This window comes from Antrostomus carolinensis, unplaced genomic scaffold (assembly GCF_000700745.2).
Source record: "Antrostomus carolinensis isolate BGI_N321 unplaced genomic scaffold, ASM70074v2 scaffold39802, whole genome shotgun sequence".
Taxonomy (NCBI): domain Eukaryota; kingdom Metazoa; phylum Chordata; class Aves; order Caprimulgiformes; family Caprimulgidae; genus Antrostomus; species Antrostomus carolinensis.
In genome coordinates, this window is record NW_010302388.1 from 15,178 (window position 1) to 38,398 (window position 23,221).

Genomic DNA, 23,221 nt, shown 5'->3' on the forward strand with positions numbered 1-23,221 from the left:
CTACCTCTTTTTTCATAAATACTTCTATTTTTGTATTTCTGCATTTCCCAGGAAGCTTTGGGAGTAAGCCCTCCAGAAACTTAAATACAGTCTTTAGCCCTTGCTATACAGTTACTTCTCTTGGCAGAGCAGAGCTCACTGTTCTTCAGCTTCTGATTACAGGATACGTATTTTTCATTTTTAATTCCTTGGTGTTTCTTTACTCAAATTACCTCCTTCCTTGCCAGCAGTGGAGGTTAGGTCCCACCACAAAGTAATTGCTAGCACTGGAGACGTACATACTTCTCCCTTCTTCCACTCACCCAGCTTGTGCCCAGTGCCTGTGTGCCATAGGCATGTGTGGTCTTAATAGCAATGGCAGACAGCAGCACAGGGGCCCTAAGCCTGCAGGGGTTACCTGTTTGCAGCTGAGCTCTGTTGACATCTCACCAGCTTGATATGTTCTGAGGTGTGAGGGTCTTGTGTTGGCTTTGCAGACTGCTGGTGGCACAGCCGCAGTACTGTGGCTGCCTCCCACAGTGCTGATGCAGCATGCAGTTAATTCAAAGCTCTGTTGCTGTTTACTAACCATGCTGTCTACGTGCTTGCTCTCTGCTTTAGTTCCATATATGCAGTATACTCTGTACGAGGGCAGGAGAAAGCTTTGAAAGAAAGATCAACACCCTTTTTTCTGATGTATATTTGGCCTCAGATTCCAGCTGCTTGATTTATGGACATGCTTCCCACAACTACTGATGAGTTGTGGCAGAGGACTGTGCTATATGCTGGTTTTTTGCAGTACAGCTGGTGTAGGGTACTCTGTTGCAAGAGAAAAGAGCTTATATGACTGAACTCTAGCAATAGGGATGGGAATTTCTTTAAGGGACGGGAATTTCTTTAAGGCAGAATTGTAACTGCCAAAAATGCATTAGTTTGGGGTTTTGTTTTTTTTTGTTTGTTTGTTTGTTTGTTTTTTTAAAGTGGGGTTGTTAATACCCTTATGGAATTGTTTTAAAGGTCAAGTCCTTACAAGTTCTTGATCCTCTATCATACTTTAGACTTGGGAGAGTAAGTCCCTTTTCAGCAAGCCAAACAGTGGCTGCCTCGTGAATGGAAATGGTGAGCTACCAATTTACCATGCCAACCTTCTTCCAGTTCTTGACACCACAGGAACCTTCTTTCAGTTCTTTCAGCTTTGTCCAGTGAAAAGTTACATGGCTTTCTCCTGATTAGTGAGCTAGCAGTAAGTTGGGCTAGGGGACAATTCTGCCAACATGTGATGCACGTTTCATTGCTGCCATTCAAAATACGTATCCTATGCTTTGACTTCCAGAGGCTCTGGGGAGGAAATCAGCATGATCATCATGGCACTGGTGCTCCTGTGAAATCATCAAAGCCTTTATCCTCTTTTGTACTTACTAAATGAATCCTTGGGGGGAAAATTTCGAAGTTGAGTGTGAAAAATCCTTTGTTCTTAAAAGTATAGTAGCACCGCTCTGGCTATTTGATGATTGCAAGCAGTAGAAGGAGCCAAAGTCGAGCTAAATGCTGTCTCTACAAGGAGAAATAAAACTGAGTCAGCAGGCATTAGCTCATGCAGGACATGGCTCCCTGGCTGCTTTGCCCAGTGGCTTGTTTAGTCTTGTTCTGCTATGTGTTAGCAGCTTTCGGCAGCGTGCAGTGATTAGTGCTCTGTGCCTTTCCTCACTGCTTCTTTCTGTATCCTGGGGCTAGGATTAGGTTACAGCCCTGAAATGTCATGGTTGTCTGCATTGACTGAGAGCTGAATAGTAAGGGCAGAGTTTTGTTGACAGACTGAAATGCCTTCTGTGTTTGTTTCCCTTCTCTGGAGGAGGGATGACATTATTTTCATTTGTAGCCTTTCTGTCTCTGACCTAAACATGTGGTGTCCTATTTCCTTCCCTGGCAGGTGACCTGAAAAATGAGGAATGGTGTCTGGGTACAGAGCTGACTCCAGCAGCAATAAAGACTGAGCCAGTGTTGTGTGAGACATCAGGCCTTGCTCCCTCCATCAGTCTCACAGTCACGGCCACGTCGCTGAAAGAGGAACAACCTGAGCTACAGATAGATTCCCTGGTACATGCAGACTTTCTTTTCTCCTCTCTGTGCAATTAGCTACAGATTCTCCTAAGACTCTGCATACCAGTGTAGCCTCCTTGGCGCAAAATGTTGTCAATTCAGGGTGCACACTGCAGTCTGCTTTAATGTTTTTTAATATTTGATGATGTCCCACTGCTGCTGTAAGAGCTAGTGTTTCAAAACATTTATCTGCATCTTCAGGTCTTAGTGGTTGGATTTATCTTCTATGCTAGCCCCAAAGCCTGGGGTTCGTGCATTTTTAAAAATATTTGAATGGTTTCTAATGAACCAGTCCCACCTGAACCGACCAACCTATTTGCCTTGTTGACCTTATGACAAGCTTCCAAAATAATTTGCTTTAGTGCTGCTGTGCCTTCCCCTAATCAGAACAAGACTCCTTGTTTGAAATGACTGGAGAGTTTCCCTGTTTGCCTGCTAAGTCACTTTTGCCAGATCTATGAAGCTTTGACATTTTGAGCTGCTGCTGCTTCCACACCAACCTGCCTTGTAAGGAGCATTTGTGATGGCGTTCTGACCACAGCTGAAGCAGTCAGTGGGCATCCTCAAGGGCTTAGTTTGGCTGTGGTTGAGTTAAGGAGAATGAACTGCAGCAACTGATGGGTCACCAGAGTCCCCTGTCAGTGGAGGAAGAAGCATGACTGTTCTCAGTCCCCAGGGTGCGATGTCAGTCCAGGCCGGGTGGAGTTAGTATATGCTGAAAATAAATGTTTCCACTTGGATGTGGATCAGAAATATGTGCAACAGAAATTATTTTATGAGAAACTGAAAAATATAAGTACACATGTTTCCCATAATCCTCTTCTAGTCTGACTGTGCTCTCCCTGGTACGTAGTCTTGCTGTAGTTTGGGATGCCATGACTCGCATAGAGTATATTGGGACTAGCTGATGGCTCATTGCCATTGCACAGATTAATTACACAAATTACTGAGAAAGATTTTGGCTGCCACGAGCATGCTGATGTGCCAGACTAACTTCCTCAAGCCTGGGATTGTAGTGTTCAGGCAGACTCTGGGCAACAGCTTGGCAGCCTGGTGCCCCAGCCCTGACAACAGGGCAAGCCAGGTATCTTCCAAACTTCAGTCAGCTGTGACTATCTCTTTTCCTGCTCTTCCATACCATGAAATGAACTTGGGTCCAATAATCTGATGCTCAGTGACTGGCACCTTACTCTTGCTCCCAGATGCCAATGGTCTTGAACAGGCTTTCCCCCACTGCCAGGAGTGTTTCTGTCTCTGCTCAAACAGACTGTGTGGTCCGGCAAATCCTAGCGGTAGCTCTGTTGCTAAGAGAAGTAATTTGAGTGGGCTGCATGCTAGCTTTCAGTCTGAAATGTCATCTCTGAGGCGTAATCTTTTATTTAGCTAAATATAGTAGTAAGAAAAGCCACAGTGGGAGTAGTCAGGGCAGTGTTCTCTGTGGCCTGGTTTAGCAAACTGTGTGAAGCAGTTAAAGCTTTGCCTGTAGCAGAGCAGGAGGAGAGGGAAACCTCTCCTTTTATGGAGAAGTCATCCTTGTATCCTTCTATTAAGATTTTTAATATGTGTGTTTTGGGTTTTCATGCTGTTAATTTCTCTTTCCTAGATGAAACCACTGAGTCAGAATGTTCTTCCAGAGATTAAATTGGAGCCCCATGAAGTGGATCAGTTCCTGAACCTCTCTTCTAAGGAAGGTCTGTTAATTACCAACTCAAAATGCAGGGGAGATGACCAGAATGCACAATTAATGTACTTTACCCTGATTAAATATTTGACTTCCTCATTCACCATGGTAATCTTTAGGCTGAAGCTGTTGCCTTCTAGGGATTCAACTCAGGCTGCTGAAGAGCCAGGCTCTCTGACCCATTTATGTGTCTTTTCTTTTTTTTTTCCACTTGCTCATCACAAATAAAATTATCCCTTTTTTGTCTGTAGCATATTAATAATTGTACAGTTGCTGGAGGGAGCTTGAATCCTTAAAGTACAGGATTATTTAGACTAGAAGAGAAATCGATTTGAGGGGACTTAACTAAGGCATGGAAAACATGAAGACCATAAGTGGAAACTTTACTGTTTTAACCTCTGATACAAAAGCAAGGATGTGAGTTTATATGACATTAAAAATGAGGAAGGAGGAGCAAATGTTTTGGGGCACATAATCTGTTAAAACAAGAAAAGTTTGAAAGAGCCAAATATTTGCACTGAAATTTGAGCGGAGAACGACATCTCAGAAGGAACACTTGATATTCTGTTAGTGAATTAATTTGTGGAGGTAAGTAGGACTGCTCTAGAGAGAGAGGCAAGTGATGTAGCAGGTAGAAAAAGGGAGGCTATATCTATCTCAACCCAGGGTATAGATTCAATTGCTCAGTTTGTGGGATTAAGGACCTTGCTGTTTTTCAAGTGTGTATCTTCTTCTGACAACTACTAGAGTTAAGATTAGAAAAAAAGAGCTCATGTAAAATAGCTTTTTTTTTTTGTTACTCTTTTTCTTCCTTCCTCCCCCACCACCCCTTTGATCTTTTCAACTCAAATTTCCAAAGTATAACAGAAGTGGAAGGTGGCAAATTTAGCCCTGTATCTTCCTACGGCCAATTTTCATTGCTGTAAATTTATCTCAAAGAAAAAAATTACTTAGTTGTGGCTGTTTTGGACATCTGCTAAATTGTCCATGTAATATAAGTAGGTGAGACATTGCCCTGTTTCTCTTGGTCCAGACCCATTTGGTTATGAGCAGCACTTTGCTTGCCAATTCTAGCACAGGTTCTTTTGGCTACAAGTGCAGTAGAAGTTAGCTTATGGCTGTAGACAGCACAGTGCGAGAGAGGTTCCTGTGGTGGTTGCCTGTGCTGCTCCTGCTCCATCAGTACCTCAAAGCCTTCACTGTCGCTAGGTTGTCACTTCCTCTCAGTTGTGCCAAGCCAGGTCCTTAGGAGGCAGATTATTTCTCTCCTTGCTGTTCATATAACACCTTGGACACGATATCTTCTCTTGAAAAATACTGGTGATTCATTTAATCCATGGCAAAGTTAGGAAAGACTAATTTTTTTGTAGAGAAAGCACGCTGGCTCAGAGCCCTCTGTTAACGTGGTTTCCCAGGGACAGGGGATTGTACTGCAGGGCTATGCTTAAACCTCAAAGCACTTGGAGAAGCTGAAGTGTAGGTAGAAATGACTGTAGCATATGTACAGAGCCCTGTTTTGTCTGTTGAACCTAAAGATAGCTGCTGCGTTTCTTTCCTCCTTTGGAAACCTGCATGCTCTGAAAATCTTCCAAGTTGCCACTTTTGCTTGATCCATTTTTTAGCAGTCTTGGAAATTGGGTGGTGGTGGCAGCTCTGGTGGAAAATGTAAATTAGCACCTCAAAACTTTGTCTTATATATCTCTCTTGCCATTTAGCAGTGGATCCCCTGCATTTGCCTCCAACCCCTCCCAGCAGCCATGGCAGTGACTCTGAAGGAGGGCAGAGCCCAGCTAGGTCGCTCCCTCCTTCCAGCCCAGTCCAGCTACAAGCCACAGCTAAAGTGACATCGCGCACAGCTTCAGCACTCTCGAATTCCCCTCTCCTGACTGCGCCACATGTAAGTTAGACTGGCTTTTTTTTTTTAATTACTGTTTTTGCCATGGATTTGCTAACTTTCTGTTGTTCTTTAGGTGAACCCATCTCTGGTCAAAACTGCAAATCCAGTAATTCTTGCTCACTGGTCTGTTCTGTTCCCACAGAGAACAGTGTGTACCTCTTCTCTAAGTTGAGACGAGGTTCAACAGTGTTATTAGGTTTCTCCCACCATGGATTGTGTTTTGCATTAGGGCCCAGCCCTACTGGGTTAACCGGTCCCTGGTCAACCTGTGTCTGTCCTCTTGTCTTGTTGAAAGCAAGTGGTCATCTTTAGGGAGGGATTTTTCAGTACTGTTTCTCGTTTGTCTCTTTCCATGTTTGAGCCAAGGGAAGTTTTACTGTTGGCCTCAGTGTATGCAGAGCTGGGCCAAGAACAAGTGTTTTGAGGGAATCCTGTCCCAAAGATTCAGTCTCTGAATGGAAGCTATCTAAAAGGTCTTCCCCTTCCAGGCATTTCCAGTTGCAAGAGGCTGCTGTGTTACTAGGCAGAGAGTCCTGTCTGAAGTGGGGGAGCTGCTGCCTCTCTTCCCCAACACCATTTTCTCTAGGACTGTGTGCACTTACTGTTATATTATTTTATTTCTGTGACACTTGCAGAAATTACAGGGGACCGGCCCACTCATCCTGACAGAGGAGGAGAAGAGGACACTGATAGCAGAGGGGTACCCAATCCCTACCAAACTGCCTCTGACAAAAGCAGAGGAGAAAGTGCTGAAGAAAATCCGCAGGAAAATAAAGAACAAGGTAAATGTTATTTAGCTTTACTGGGTATATCCTACTTATCCTTCATTTAAAAAAATGCTGCAACATTTCTGCAGTAATGCTCTGTGGTAGTGTTGAATGCTGTCTTTTAACAAAGTGCTTTTCTTTGTTCCTAAACACATCCATCAAATTGTCTGTCAGTGTGACAGTGTGCCTCTGTCTAGGTATTTACCTGAACACATGAACAATAGAGTATTGAGCAAGCAGGGTATCAAGTTGCTGTTGCTTGGCTCCATTTTAAAAACAGTACAATCCTACCCTTCTGGCAGGCAAAAACCTCGGTGTTCTTTCCATGATTATGAAGGTGTTCTTTTCCACTGTTTCATGTTTTAAAATTTGACTCTGTATTTCAGTACCCTAGTCTTTTGATCACTGAATTCCATGACCTTTAATGGGTGGTTGATAGCAAGGCTGTGAAATGCCCTACAAGTATTTTCTTTCTTCCAACATGGGTAAGAGCTAGTGATAAGGAGGAAAGCATTTTTTTTTTTTTATTTTTCAGACCTGAGCAGCTCACTTGTTCTGAAGGATATTAGCACATCTTTGAAGGTTAATGCATTCTGTTATTGGTTTTGCAGATAGAATTGTAAATTTGCCTACACTGAATTGGATTTTGGTCTTGTAATATATTTTTTCAAAATTTTTTAAAATGACCTTGTGCATTTTATGTACCAGTTTCATATAATCAGTCATTTATAGTGAAAGGGGTCTTTGGAGGTCCTTTGCTCCAACTCCTTGCTTTGAAAGCAGAGTCAGCATAGATCAAGTTGCTCAGGGGCTTGTCCAGTCACATTTTACTGTTTCAAAGGGTGAAGAGTTCCCAGCATCTCTGGACAACCTCTTCTCATATTAGGCCACTCTTGTGGTAAAAACAAGTAAATAGAAGTCTTAACATCTAATTGGAATTTCCCTTGTTGCAACTTGTATTTTGATACTTCTTACTGTTTTGCTGTATGCTTCTGAAAAGACTCTGACTTTATCGTTGCTACACAAGTTAGCTGAAGACAGCAGTAGGATTCCCTTCTTAGCCTTCTCTTCTTGAATCTAAACAAAGTCAGCTTTCTCTGCCTTTTCTGATATGTCATGTGCTCCAGCATGCTTATTATAGCAGCAGCCTTCCTCTGGACTTGCTTCTGTATGACCAAAGTATTTATTTCAGAGCCACAAACGGTATGCTGTACTCGGCTGTGGTCTTGCAGGTGGTGGATAGAGGGAAGGAACTGCTTCTCTCAATCTTGCTAATATACACCTGTATCTGTCTGGCCGCCTTTGCTTCAGGAGCACATTGCTGACTTATGTTTGATGTGTTCACCAGGACCCCCAAGTCTTTTTCTACAAAGCTACTTTCTAATGCATGCATGGACTTTTCCTCTCCCAGATGCAGGACAATGACCTGGGATCATCTTCTATTATTTGTCCTAGGATATTCTCTCCAGATGAATCTGATTTACTTTTTAAGGTTAGTTCTGTAAGAGCAGGGAATGATCTTTTTCCTACTACTGAGAGGAGCAATCTTGCTTCAGGATGTGGAAACAGACCAAGCCAGTGCTTTGCTTGCCAGGAACAAAAATGAGAACAGCATGAAGGCTTGAATCTAATAACGTCAGGGCTTTTTACCAGTTTATTCATCTCTGATACCTTTTTTTTTTTCTTCTATGCAAATATTTGGTGTTTTTCTTTCTTTTTCCTTAGATCTCTGCCCAGGAAAGTAGAAGAAAAAAGAAAGAATACATGGACAGTCTGGAGAAAAAGTAAGCCAGCCTCCTTCCTGTTTCAAGCAGGCCAATAGCACTAGTTGCTGGACTGGGAAGGGATCCAGCTGTTGATGCTGGGACTGTTTCGTGCACAGAGTGCCAGCTGCCATCTCGTGGTTGTGACTAAGAAAAGACTCTTCTGGCTTCTGCTTGTACGTGTGCTGGGGTGCTGCGTTTGTAACTGTGTCTACCTGCAACACGTTGCTAGCATGTCAACAAAGACTTCCAGCGTTAAATAAGGCAAGACCCATCTGCTGTTGGCCTCCCCTTCATGCAGCTCTGTTGGCATAGTGGGTAGGCAGCATCCGGAGAAAGAATGTATTCTGTCTGCTAGTGCAGATGGAGACAGAAATAGGAAATGAGTGAGTCAAGACTGCCTGGGAAAATAAGCAGGACTAAGGAAAACAGCATGTGACCCATTGACTTCCCTTAGCGACAAGGAGCCAAACCCTCAGTTAGTGATTTATATCACAAATTAGTCTTTCTTCCAGGAGACAAGTATTCTGGTATTTCTCTTACATACTTCACAAGATGGATCTGTTAAACCCCTTGTACCATCTTTGATGTAATTTCCTTTTTTCTTCTTATCTCTTTATAGATGAGTGTTGCTTTCTCAGAGTTACTCTTGAGAAATTCTGCCCTATGCATACAGATCTCAAAGCAATTTCCCTTTACCTTTTTTCCACATAGTCATGTTTGTCTTTTTAGGAGTCCCATATTTTCACTTGGACCTCTTATGTAGCATGTTATGTGATAATCTTTAGTTTAGGCAGTCTCCAGGGCCAGTGTGGAAATGAGCACTCCCTTGGGAATTAATCTCCTGGCTTGTTAGCCTTCTTAAACTTGAAATCCAAGGATCTGATTTCAGAAGCATAGCATTCACCAAATTCCTCTCCAGCGATGAGATGCAAAAGAACACCTTTTGCACAGAATACTTGCTAACAACATAAATATAGCATTTTCTGTGACTTTTAAATATCTGTCCCATGGGCAGGTGAACAGAAAAAGTCTGAGCAGGGTCTTTACTGTTGCTATTTCAAGGAATAAAAAGTAGTTACAGCCCATCCTGAATGATCTGTACCTACTGGGATGTAGTTGAGCATTTTAAACAGGTGGTCCACAGGTAGTAGCAGCTTTTGCAATGTCTTTTACACTATGAAGTATGATTAAAGATTATGACTAAAGTTCACTGGTGTATCTTCATATTAAATGTAGGCAAGATCATAGAGCTGTCTGTGAAAGCAAGTTTGGTTTGTTTTACAATCTCTTTGACGATTTTTTTACATTCCTCTTTCTTTCCTTGTGCTATTTCCAGAGTTGAGACCTGTTCAAATGAAAATAGTGAGCTGCGTAAGAAGGTTGAAGTCCTGGAGAATACTAACAGGTAAGGTATGGAGGGAATAAAACAAAACAGTAGCATGATACTACAATGAAAAGGGAAAATCTGGAAGTTAAGATTGAATCAATTCACATTGATTGAAATGTGAACAATAGCTGTATCTGTTGTGGTTAATGTCAAGGAAAGACGAGGAAGGCCAGTTACCATGACTGCAATGTGATGTAAAGCATGGAGGCTTTGGTGTCAGGTCTTAAGCTGTTTCTCTAACCAGTGTTGTGCTTGAGAAACCTTTTAGCATTCTTGGAATTCTTCCACTGCCCAAGGAAATGTAATACATAACAAACAAAAAACTGCAGCCCAACTTTCCAAATTGTCTTTATTTAGTGAAAGACGGTTTTGACAGGAGACCTTGACCTGGAACGTGACACTTCCAGAAATTACAGTGCTGAAGCTCCAGAGTCATTATTAGCTCTTTCTGGACTATTACATGTCATTGCAATTGTTGTGCACCCTTCTAACCATCTCACTCTCTAGAATTTCCTTCATTTGGAGGGGGAAAATCAACCTCTTGTTTCTTCATTTCTGAAGAAATGCGTGATTTGGTGGTGGCTTTCTCAAAGGACGCAAGGCAGAAAATTTTGAATAGCTGAGCTTTTAATCGAATGTTAGCTGAGAGTGGAGAGTCAATCATGGGTTATGCTCAGTGTGTTCTCTAATGATGGCAAATTTGAAAGAGCTGGTACTATATATGGCCACTTTTAATACCTTAGAGGCATTTGTAGTGATAGTTGAATATTACCATTGAACATGATGTTAGCACTGAAGTGTGGGAGGAGGCTGGGTTTTGAAGATAGGACCCAAGATGGTGGAAAATGGCCCTAGAGCTTGTCTGGCAGCCAATCTATTGCTAATTGAGTGGCATGTGTTGTTTCTAATCTCCATATCCAATCTCTAATTTTGTGGAGCTAGACCCTGTAGCACTATAATTTGCTGGAGAGTGTCTCCCACACACTGCTCATGCATAAAGACATCTGCTGCTTGTTTGAAGAGAGCCAAGCCATTTCTGTGCCTTTTGTATCTTCCTCCAGGGTTTTGCAGAAAAGAACTAGGAATTGTTCTTTAGGTGGAGTAGGGTTTTCTCTCCTGGGATCTGTCCCCGGAGGTGCTGAAGCCAGCTCCTCTAAGGAAAGGTACAGCTGTGGATGAACCACTCAGGGACAATATGTTGTCAAGCCTAGAGCTGTTCTCCCCAGTTCACCCACATTTGACCAACTGTTTTCACCTCTGAGTTGTTGTGGATGTGGTCGTGACAACAGCCTTGTTGGTATTGTCCATCCTTTTAGAGAAGACATTTAGCATCTTCTCTATTAGTTGATGATCTTAATTGTCTGCTGCTAAATGCTCTAAAAATACTTAGCTAAGTGATATTATCTCCAAAGCTTTCATACTCTGGGCATGTGGGATGAGTTCCATTGTTTTCTTCCCTCTGCAATAGCATTGATATTGATTTGGAATCTCCTGCAGAGAAGCAGATGTTCCTCTGTGCAGAAATTCTTGTAATTCATGGTGATGCTGTTTTGGCTATTTAGAAACAAACTGTATCTAAAATCTGTTAAGGTTTCAAATTGAAGTACTTGGAAATTTGTAAAAGTACCTGCTTTCATCAGGCCTGAATTATATAACATACCACATCGTGGGGTTTTTTTGACCTTAACCCTAAAGAACCACTTTTCTTATTTAGTGTATAATTGTGCAACTATCTCATTCAGAGAATGGTTTCAGGCCCTTGTTTAGTGAACATTATCCATTTCCTAGGCTGAATTCAAAATGTCTGGTTTCCTCATTGGTGTTTGCACAGAGCCTTGATGTGGCATCCAGAAACTTTTCAAATGTTTCAGAATTTGTCTTCACAGCATCCTATAGCTGGTATTCCCATCTCCTATATACAGTCAGGAATCAAAGGTCAAAGCAGTGGTGGTCAGAATTCTGCAGTGTCAGTTTATTCTTGAATGTCCAAATTTATATGTTTAGGACTTTATTTCTCAAAGTACCTACCACACAGTCACACACACTTGTATCTTATTTAATATGCCCAAAGCAGAGCCCCAATTGACTTTAGTTGCAACTTTGAGTGTTTAACGCAGTGAAAAATGAAGGCATTGTGGGAGGTATTATCTAAAAGTAGATCTACAAACATTAGAGCTGTTCTTTTGTTGTGAAAAATTGTAAGAGTGGAAGAAAGATAAGAGGAAAGTAAGAGCTGTGATTACATATAAAAACATTCATGCATTCAAGCGTAGATGAAGACAAAGTTGGTTTTTTACATTGTTGGAAAATTGGGCTGTAGCTACTTACCTAGAAGTTCATGCACATGTATATGCTGCCAGTATCATGTTTTTATAGTCTGTCTGGAGTTGAAGGTATGATAACATACAACTATTGAACAGCAGAGTTTCCTTTCAGTATGTGCAAATGGTTTTTTAGAACATGTTATATACGTAGAACACATTTGCACAGATACATACCTAAGACTTCAGGGAAACCCTGGTTACATTTCTGGCTCCAAACCATGGCAACACTAGAATTTATTCTTGTAAAAAGGTTCCTGCATTATCCTCAATAATGTGAAAAAAATTAGAAGAATTTTCCCTGAGAGCTTGCCTTAGCCTGAAATTCTGCATCTGAAAAGCTGTAATATACAAGGTGCAAGTGTGCTCAAAAAATTTGCATCTGTAAGCATCTCCCTTGACATTCGTGCATCTTGAAAGGCAAGGCAGGAGGCTGGGGCTCAATATGCAGGGGAGTTTTTAATTCTCATTACTCCGAGGGAGTGACTGCAGCATTTTTGACATCTTTAGTATTAGAACACTAGCATATGTTTCCTCTCCTAGTTTATGTGACTCAGTCAGAAAGAAACCCATCCAACTTCCTTTCTAGGCAGTTTTCTCAAAACTAAGGAAGCACATTATTACACACGTATCTGTTACATCTCATAGCCACAAGTGAGCCAGACTGTCATTGGCTTGAGTACCATCTGAACATGTGGAGCACTGGTGTCTGAGAAAGCAAAAGGTGTGAGAAGAAGCTGGAACCAAGAGTTGAACTGACTTGTTCTAGTCACCAAGAAGGCTTGATCCACTCACGTTTTGGGCACTGGTTCTGACAGCAGAAACTGCCAATCATCTATGGAGTTGGCTATGGTCTCTGACACCAGTGTTAGCTAGGCCATGGCTATTGAAACATCTGGTACTGTGTATGACATGCAAGAAGTACTTTTGCTTTTCACTTCTGTTGAGTCTTATATATTTAGAAATATACTGATGATCACTTTTCCTGGAGAAATGATAGACATAGGATCCAATGAGCATGTGGTTGAGAGTGTCACACAGGGACAAAGCATGCAAGTAGCTGCTAGAGTTGCTCCCATGGAGTAATGACTAGCAAGCTGTATAGATCTCCACTCTGACAGGTGCCTTAAAGGCAATGGCTATATAGATACAATTGGGATGTTCTTCCATTTCTTATGCTCCTTCTCAAGCTATTGTTACAACTCCCAGTCATCTAAAGATCAAGTTGCATATCAGTCTGACCTACCAAGGGTTTATCAGCACCAAAGCTGCCAGACTTCACTGATTTGCTTGGCTATTCCTTTATTTGAGACTGGTAAAGTCATTTTACCAAGTCCTTTTCAAGGAATGAAGGATCAGGATTTAAGTTGCAATGAGATATCTTACACTTCATTTCAGAGCACCCTTATGATAGCTGACGAAGTGTGGCAGCCCTGGAGCAACTCCTTGTTGTCAGCAGGACAGTTTTTTTTATGCTGAAACATCTTTGATGAAAAATTACTGGATTTTTTAATTTGTAATTCAAATGAGGAAAAAATGGGGGGTTTTTTTCTGCTTTGAGGTATTCTGATCTTTCAGTGGAAACCTTACTTTGAGATTTGCTCTCTTTCCTACAAATAGGACAGGCAGAGAAGGAATCTCTGTGTAGAGTTGGAAGACAAGAATTTTTCTCTCTCCTTATCAAAGTTAGGTTTTATTCCTCACAAAGTAGATAAATTTTCTGAAAAATCTTGATCAAAATAAACAGTGTTTGGTGTCCCTGAGAAACTGTCTTTTTTAGTTTAAATTGATGTTGGATTTTAAACATAAACACTGAATTGAGGAAACCTCCCAGGTGACTGGGTCCTGGAGTGACAAATGTTCTCTCTTTAATCGAAGTGGCACTGGATGCCTTATCTTGTTCTTTACTTTGGTAGTGAAAGGGGTTTTCTGAAGATGAATACGTGAATGTGCACACGAAAGCAAGACATCACAGGCAAAGTGAATTTGCTGGCAGTGTGTGGAAGAGAGAGCAGGAGTCTTCAGTCACTTTACAGCTTTCCTATGAGGTGCTTCCATTGGCAGAGAAAAGCGTGAAAGCACGTTCACACCTCCTACAGAGGTGACCCTCTAATTGAATATCACTGGGAAATGTGTCAGACACCATGAAAATAATCCCTGTGGGTGCAAACCCCCCTGTGCATGCTGCCTCGGGATTGCATTTTCTCCTGTTAGGACTCAGCCATAGCAGTGTGTTTCACTAAAAGCATTTGTGGCCTTCCTACTGCTATTCAGAGGGAGATCTTAGTTTACTGTAAGTCTCTGTTTTGCAGAGCAGAGAGCTGCTCTTTTTCCCTGTCTCAGTCCAGATCATTCCTGCAGCCATACAGTAACATTGAAGGCAGCTTTTTCGTGGGAAAGGAGATCTTTTGACTTCAGAATCCACTCTTCCACCATTCCAAATTCAATTAGAGAATAAAAGCACCAAGAAGTGCCCTGTTTTGGTGGTGGCAGGGTAAACTGGTATCATTTCTGAACAAACAAACTTGTTTCTTGCTTTTGCTCTGAATTTGAAAATGCACTTGTAGCATGTCGGCTCCCAACACCGAGTCCTTGTCTGCTGAGAAGACAGTAGCTCTGCTCAAACAGGTAAATGACTTGGAGGAGAAGGACATCTTATATGAAGGTAGCTGGTAAATAAGGAGAGAGATGAATTCTCTCTATATACCAGACCTCAGAATACCTGCCTAATTATACTTTCCAAAAAGAGACTGTTTTGGAATCAGCTGTCTGGGCCCACTCTGCCCAGCAGGTTTTTAAAATTGAACACAAAAAGGCAGAGATGAGCAAAATGGGGAGAATTGCCTCTTCTCTGTTGATTTCCTCCCCAGCCATTAGCTGTTTTCTCACTGACGCCTCCACAAAAAGTGGCAAGAATGATCAGGATTTCAAGGCTGCTGCTGCTGCCAGCCCCCGAGCTGGTGAGGAGGAGAGCTCCTTCCTCCTTGCTCCACAGAGCTATTCTGTGTCGAGCCCAGTGACTCAGGCCTGAAATGGGGAAAAGATTTAGTCTTCTATAACAGCACAGAAATTGCAGGGTTAAAAAGGCATTGCTGTGTAACATAGCTGGTGGCCTATCACGGGAACACTGTATGCGGCACATTCTGTGCTGGAAAACGATATAGACCGTGTGTGCACAAATCTTTGTGAACCCCATGCCATGTAGTGGATGTGAGGAGGGACTGGGGAGAGATGCAGAAGGGAGCAGGGAATTAGGATGGTCTCACTTACATGATGGACAGTGTTTTCATCTCTTTAATTTGCCTGTGGTCTCTCTAATAGTGAATAAAGGACTGAATTAGACAAATCACTTTCTTTTTTTAAACATTGAGTTGCAGAATTAACCATGCTCTCAAGAGCATGCAAGACATCCTTCCTTTATAAGTTGAGAAGGATCTGCTGGCCCAGATAAATCTGTACTGTGAGCATGTCTTGGGCTCATTTCAGAATGCATTCCTGAAGTCCTTGAATTCATTAAACCCTAATTAGCAAGGAGCATTGATGATTAAAAAAATCTATAATAATAGGCAGACCAGTGTATATTGAGCTGAGAAGGCACCTCTGGGTCTGTCCTACAATTAGCTTTTAGCCAGTTTGATCTTAAAATAATCCTTCTATTTTCTCTGACATCCTGACCTTGCCTCTTGCTTTAGCATTGACATCACAGCCTCCAAAGCTGTTGCCTGGAGTTTTGTGGGGGTTTTCTTCCACGGTAGATTTTGAGACTTACAGGAGAAAAGTAAGGTTAGAAACAAACAGCAAATTTAACATCTTGATACAAAATTGTACTATGTTGGGTTATTCCTTGTCTGTTAAAAAGCTTTAATAAAAACAAAATGAGAACTGCTGTGAAACCCCTGTATCAATCATACTTTGAGATAGAAATATAAAATCCTTAAGGTTGGAAAAGACCTCTAAGATCATCAGGTCTAACAGTCAACCCAACACCACTATGCCCACTAAACCATGTCCTGAAGTACCATGTCTGCACATTTTTTTAACACCTCCAGGGATGGTGAGTCCATTACTTCCCTGGGCAGCCTGTTCCAATGCTTGACCACTCTTTCTGTAAAGAAATTTTTCCTAATATCCAATCTAAACCTCCCCTGGTGCAACCTAAGTCCATTTCCTCTCATTCTATCACTGGTTACTTGAGAGAAGACACCAACACCCACCTCACTACAACCTCCTTTCAGGTAGTTGTAGAGAGTGAGAAGGTCTCCTCTTGGCCTCTGTTTCTCCAGACTAAACAATCCCAGTTCCCTCAGCTGCTCCTTATAAGACTTGTTCTCATTTTCCCATTTAAATCACTAGTATCCTGACTGTAGTAATTGATGACACAGCAGAATAAAAACAGCCAGAGAGACAGAAAAGCCTCCTAGTCTGGGACTGTTGACTCCAGCCACAAAAGAATTACCATTGTGGTTGGGACCTCTGAAGGACACAGTCACAGTAGCCGCTGGAAGCATCTGTGGTTTTTGTCAACTCTTGGAGGATTTAGCAAATAGCAATAAAGTGCTTTATTTAATAAATTAATTTGAGAAATTGAGTCTGTGCCTATGTCTAGCTTTAAGACCTTTTCTTTGAAAATAGTCCAACATGTGGTCCAAACCACATTTAGAAAAATAAGGTAACCATATACCTCTACCACCAATTAGAGCAGATATAAACTTGCTTCTGCACCTTTTAAAATAATGGCTAAACTCCTGCTGAAAAATAGAATCAGGTTGTATATGCATCTAGTCACTTGCATGTAGAAGAGTTTCAGTTGTCCGTATGCTTACCGGAGTCGTTCCTTGTAGAAACACTGAAAACAGAATTTTTATTTATAATAGTTTTCTGAAAGTACTAAACAAGTAGATGTGCAGGGACATCAGCTGAGGGAAAGGCAAAAGATATTTTTGAAAGTTCCAGTGTTGATACATGTAAAAACTTTCTAAAATTAAAAACATTCCTTGCTACTAACTTCAGGGAGAGGACTTTAACTATCTGTACCTTATCAAAATGCTGCATTATTGCCAGGTGTGGAATTTGAAGCAAAAAGGTATTTAACCAGCAAGTAGATTGGTGTGTGTTGATGTTTGTCCGTTGTCTTTGCTTTCCAGAACACTTCTGCAGCAGTTGCAGAGACTCCAAGCTATGGTTGCTGGGAAAGTGTCCCGTTCATGTAAGGCAGCTAGCACACAGACAGGGACCTGTCTTATGGTGAGTGTCCCTAAAGCTGGGAATTGTAGGGGAATGAGAACCTCTTTCCACTGCTCAAAGGCACGTCCCTTGTTCTGCAAAGCCCTTCGCTTGCAAATTGTCAGCTTGGGAAACTTCTCTTCATAATTTGACAATTAATTTTGAGGTAGATGAGACTTGTGGCTGATGAAGATTAATGATTGTAGGAAGGCATTAAATTCTGGAGGCCTGTGCTTTTGATTGGGTGCTGCAGTGATGAAAGAAGGAGCACTGCTCCTCTGTGTGGTGTGTTTCCTTCAATACTGTATGTGAGAAATGGTGTCTAGAGTTGTAAAATGAACACAAGGGGTAACCTTTGATGCTCAGTTCTTTTGACACCAGTAAAAATAAACTTGCTCATCCAAATAAAAACATGACTAAGGCTGTAAATCTACTTCTGTCATATTTCAGTAATAGTAGTCAGGATAAGAAAAGGATTAGAATTAAACTTTTCCCTTTTCCCTCCTTATACTCAGCCAGCAAGTTCCCTTTATACTACTGCTATAAATTGATGGAAATTATTTTCAAAGCCTAAGCTGTTCTCCTAGTCTGCTAGCTTCTCTGTCACTTCGAAGCAAGACTTGGGCCAGCAGCGGAAATAGCTTTGGAAATTCCCAATAGTATCTGTAAAATACACATGGCAGCCGTATCTGCTTTTCAACTTTGGGAATAAATAAGGCAACAAGCCAAAATGGTGGCAGACACCGAAAGCAAACTCCAGCGTTGAAATGTGCCCTTTAAAACACTGAATTGTTATTCTGTATGTACCTTTGCTAAGAGACACTGTATGTAGTCATGAAAGTAGCCTCGAATTGTTTGTTTTGAAAAAGTATCAGATTGACATTGTGTTGATTCTTGTTTTTGATGTGTGCATGTGCGTAAAGAACTAGTGCACTTACTTCTTCTACGTCCTCCCTTTGCCAGATGGTGGTGCTGTGCTTTGCAGTAGTTTTTGGCAGCTTCTCTCAGAGCTATGGCCCGTATCCTTCTGCTACAAAGATGGTGTTGCCCCGGCAACATTCCTCAGCAGAGTCCTACACAGACTCCATTGGTAAGTGACAACTGTCCCAGTCTTGCTCATTGCTTGGTTGTGCTTCAGTACTTGTTTTCCACCCCCATCCCTAACCCTCTCCGCAAGCACCTCTTGCTTTTCTGCTCCTTAGCTTGCCATTCCTTGGTGTACCTGTGTTTTTTAAAGAAGGATAGTTTGGCAAGCTATGCTGATGGCAGCAGACTTCAAACATGGACAAAGCCTTTTCCCCCACTAGACTTCTTGGTACTTCTCTTTAAAGCAGTTTTCTTTCTGTTTATGGAACTGAAGCTAGTGGTCTTAAAGGTAGAAGGATTTCTACTCGATAGCAAATGTTCATACTGTTAAAATGCACAGCGGATATAAGCTGACTTTTCCTTTGCCAATGTCAACAAAGAGTCCAATATCTGTGATTCTGTGGTGACTGAGTGGGAAACTGTTAATATTACGTATGCTTAATGAGCCAGTTGTTTTCAATGTATATTATCAAAGTGATTGTTTAATTTTGTTCTTGTTTTGTGAATAATTCAGAGCTTTTTGATCACTTCCTGGACCATTGCTGTGGTATCTTTTCTCAGCTATCAAATTACCACTTAATCACTAAGGAAAAAAAAGACCTTTGCAGCTTTAGTTCTGCTCTTGACAGATTCCATATCCTGGAATGACCAGGACTGTTCTCTGAGCTTCCTGTTTCTCATCTCTTTTTGCCTTTTATCTTTGTGTGCAGTGAGGTCAAGGAGTCTGCTAATTTATGAAGAGCCTCACCAACTGGAGGAGTCGTCAAACCCGATCTCCTTTGCAGATCGCAATGACAGGCAAGCAGACACCTCCAAGTACACAGCGCTGTCCCTGGAAGCCATGCCGAGGACACAGCAGGACGATATCATGCAGTTCACAATAGCCAATGAGACAAGGCTAGAGAAATCGGTGCTGCTGGGCCTGCAGCAGCACAGGTGAGTGCAGGGTGGGCTGCTTGTCCTGTGAGTGTTCAGCGTCACTGTCTTTTGTGCCTGGAGGCCAGCAGTAAGACTAGGGGCTCAGCTATGCTGGGCACTCTGAAAAATCAAGTAAGAGTTTGGTCTCTATCTGGAGAGCTTATAGGCAAATTAATTGTTGCTCTGGAGAAGTGGTTGCAACAATATTGTAGTAATGCAGCTACCGAACTCTGTTTCTGCCAGAAGCCTAACCCCTCTAGGCCTGTTAGTTGTGCCTCCCCATTTCTTTAAGCGCTTACTTCTGTGTCTACCTAAGCTTTTGCCAGTTGGGTGGAAGTGTGAGGCTTTGACTCACTGGGCTTTTTATGAGGTTAGGGTGTGAAGAGTTGGAGCTTCTTGCAGCAGTGATCAAAGGATTACTGTGGAAAGTTTGCAGGACTCAGTCTTAAGAGACAGACCTGTAAAGTTATCTGAACTACTTAACACAGAGTTCACACAGAGTTCCTTCTTAACTTTTCTTTTTTTTTTTTTTTAGCATAAATGTAAGTTTTTGGGCCCTCTGAAAAGAGAGAGAGTCATTGGTTTAAGTATGTGTGTGCAGTTTTCTTTCCACTGTACTTTTTCTTGTCCTGCCACTGTCCTGTTGGCCCAGGTCTTGGTCTCTGCTAACAAGCAATAGCAAGCACACCAGAAGTGGAGAGAGGGATTTTGTTTGGAAGCATGCTATTCTGAGGCTATATCACCCCAAGCATGCCTTCTGAGCACTTCTGTCAAAGTTGTACCTAGAGCCAAAGAGATGACTAATTCCATGTATTACCATACTCCAACTGACAAGTACCTGGTAAATACTGAGTGCCTTTTTAGCATTATCAATTCAAGCAGGATCTGCACTTTTAAAAATGACTACCTTTAAACGTTAACCTTTGTTGTTTTGGTTTTCTTGTTCCCTGCAGAGTCAGCTCCGAACTAGAAGGAAATGAAACACTGAAGATCATTGAAATAGATAGAAGAGTCAATGCCACCTCTTAAAAATAAAAAAGGCCTTTTTTCTTGACTTCCCTCTCCCCCACATATTTTCAACCAAAGTCCCCCTGACTTGTCATCCTCAGTGAACCAAAGCACAAAAGAGAGGGAGTTCAACTTCTGCATTGACTGGTGAGGCTGTGACTGCAGATGGGATCTCTTGTCTTTGTAACTCTCTTCCTCACTTCACACACAGTCCCTGTCTTTGCTTTTTATTCCTTTCCTGTCTGATACTGCAAGGGCAGGATTGAATTATGATGGCAGATGATGCCAGCAGTGTGCTGGTGACTGGTGGGTGTGTGTGCGTGCATGCACACATCCTAATCTGAGCACAAAGACATCTGTAGAAGAGTGGAATTGCAAAAATTATGGGAGCATGGAGGTGATAGGTTTCTTGGGAGAGGGAATTGAGAGGAGGAGGAGATGCAGCATAATGCTGCTTGGAATCTCGCCACAGCTCTGTGCCTGCTGGTCTACAACACTTGAGCCTTTTGCAGAGGTTGAGAAGCATTTTGTGTAGTCTGCTTCTAAAGGGACAAGAATGGGCCCTGCTACTGTTCAGTTAACAGCACAGGCAGGAGAGGGGTAGGCAATGATGCTGATGAATTGTCCTCCTGTGGCTCTTTCTCTCTTCTCCCTCCAGCCCCTTTTTCATTTAGTGGGGTAGGTTTCTCTCTGGGTTGAAAGCTTCCCTACTGCTTCCACCTTTGTGGAATTCAAGCAAAGATCAGTTGCTGTCTTGTCACACTTTGTTTGTGTGGGAGAATTACACTAGTTTAACTGAATCTGTTTAGAAAGCAGGTTTTGTTAAATTTATTCAATGTTTTGGATGGACATCCTTTAGTCTACTTAAGGCTAATCTGTTAAGCTTAAATCAGTTCCTTCCCAACAAACTAAATCAACGTAAGCCTTAAACCAGAAGTACCTCCTGAGAGGACCATATGGATTTAATTTATTGGCTTCTAGATGCGTTGATGGAATTTCTTATGTAGACCCAGTCTCAGATTGACCTGTGTTTTCCTTTCTTTGCCATCTTCCTGTTACTGTTGTAAATAGTATTTATTAGCTTTGCAAAATTTTGTTCAAGCAGTCACAATGAAGAGAATTGAGCTTCCCTAACCTTGCAAGTGGTCTGGGCAAACTCTGAAATCAGACATACGAATGTCACTGAACACCCATTCCTTCCCCCCAAACTTGATTTACCCTAAAATAAAGCCATGAGTCTTATCTCCCTCTTACCACCTTTTTCAGAGATGTGAGCTTAGACCAACTGCTTATCCAAAAAGGTAAGGGGTGTAGGTAGCCTCAGCTAGGCACAGTTCAGGCCTGGAGAAGGTAGATACTGTGTTAGCTGTATGGCAAGACAGCCCCTGACCTGAGGAGTTGAGTATGTAGGCAGCAGACAAGGCAAAGAGGGATGAGATGGGCACACAGGGAGGTGAAGCGACTGGCCCAAGTTCAGTGGAAAAGCCAAGAGAAGTATTCAGGTCTGATCCTGGTCTGGTACTTTTCTCCCTGCTTTTATTTCCTTCTTGTCTCAAGTAGCTGTTGCCTTTAAGGGTTTTCCCTCTCTCAGTACCTTGGTCACACCTTTGCCCAAGCTGTGCTTCTTGCAGTTTGTCTTGGAGTGGCACAGTCGAACCTACCCCATGATTTGAGCAGGGTTTTATCTGGTTACTCCAGAAGGGTGCTCAGACTCCATTGAGGATGGATTTAATGTGAAAATCCTAATTCAGCAGGCTAGCATATAGCTACTTTACAGTGTACTAGAAGAAGTCAATTTAAAAAAAGAATAAATAATTTTGAAGCTCTTTTTTCTTTTTTTTTTTTCTAATGATAAATAAGGGAAAAACTAACGTAGCCTTACAAGTAATTTTTTACCATGTACAGTAGATATTTTCTGCAAGTATTCTATTTTGTAAAATATTGGATTTGTATTTTATTACAGCAGCTGCCACACCAGCTCCTTCCTTGTTCTTCATTCTGCTTAGACTTTCTTCCTTCAGTATACTATTTTGGTGCCCTCAGGCCTGACTCAAAACTCAGTGAAATTAATGGAAAGAATTTGATGGGTTCCAGCAAGCTGTGGATCAGTCCCCACTGTGCCATTTTAAGAAGTTGCTTCACGTTAGTGACAGTGAAACATGTACCTGACTCCATGAAGTTGTAATGAGTTCTGGTACAGACATGCTTTCTAGGTAATGACCTATTCTTCTATGCAAGTGCCTTTTTATTATTTTACCTTTGGTGGCAATGAGGAGAAATGCTGTTGTAGTCTATTTTGCAAATGTTCCCTTCTTCTTGGTATGGGTCTGTCTCCTCCCTAAAGTCTCTTTCCCTTCACAGTGATCCCGCTGGGTCCTCTGAGTCATTCCAGTATCCAACAACAACTTTTGTATGATTTTTTTTTTTTAAAGATTTAAGGCTTCACATAAATAATGAACACTGGTGGGTGCCACAAGGGATGGCTGCATTGCTTAGCCACATGAGGTCAGCAGAGTGACAGGAGAAAGCTGGGACTGACCCTTCCATTACCATATGACTGGTCAGTGTAAGTGGGCAAGGTCATAGCTTAGAAAATTCCTTAAATGGTCTTTTTTATGAGAACACCCATGGTTTGCCACCTCTGAAGTCAACTGAATGGTTAAGTCGTCTGCAGAGCTGCTGATCACAACATGTTAGTCTTGGGTTAGGCCTCTGAACTAGTTCATCCAAGCCAGTATGGCCATACCAATTGTCTTGTAACTGTTTGATAGTATACTTCTATCATCTTAATTTGTGTAATCCTTTTAAATTATTTTTGGGTACTCTTTGGGGGGATCTCTTGACCTAGCACACACATTGCTTGGGGATTTATTATATTAAATATTACTTCTTTGTAATAAGGAAAACCTTTGCTTTACTTTGGTGTATTTATGATCAGTTTTCTTCAGGGGCCTTAATAGAACAATTTCTTTGCTAGATACTAGGGGCCAAAGAATCTCCTGTCATCACCTACCCACAGGCTGTTACACGACAAGGACCTCGCTATCTCCAGAGGTAGTTTATGCCCGTGTTACCTGCCTAGCAGGGG

The 23,221-nt window shown here is 41.8% G+C and overlaps 1 protein-coding gene across 1 annotated transcript in view; it reads left to right on the forward strand.

Moving 5' to 3' along the window:
• Positions 1 to 20,535, forward strand: part of CREB3L2 (cAMP responsive element binding protein 3 like 2) — a 33,568-nt gene extending 13,033 nt beyond the window's left edge. Inside the window, exons 2-11 of the mRNA XM_029083971.1 lie at positions 1,910 to 2,076; positions 3,683 to 3,770; positions 5,476 to 5,657; positions 6,293 to 6,439; positions 8,150 to 8,208; positions 9,527 to 9,595; positions 17,043 to 17,142; positions 18,085 to 18,211; positions 18,918 to 19,143; positions 20,079 to 20,535. Of these exons, the coding sequence (XP_028939804.1) occupies positions 1,910 to 2,076; positions 3,683 to 3,770; positions 5,476 to 5,657; positions 6,293 to 6,439; positions 8,150 to 8,208; positions 9,527 to 9,595; positions 17,043 to 17,142; positions 18,085 to 18,211; positions 18,918 to 19,143; positions 20,079 to 20,154 (1,241 nt within the window). The 3' untranslated portion in view covers positions 20,155 to 20,535. The remainder of the gene's footprint in view (positions 1 to 1,909; positions 2,077 to 3,682; positions 3,771 to 5,475; positions 5,658 to 6,292; positions 6,440 to 8,149; positions 8,209 to 9,526; positions 9,596 to 17,042; positions 17,143 to 18,084; positions 18,212 to 18,917; positions 19,144 to 20,078) is intronic.
• Positions 20,536 to 23,221: the final 2,686 nt, after the last annotated feature.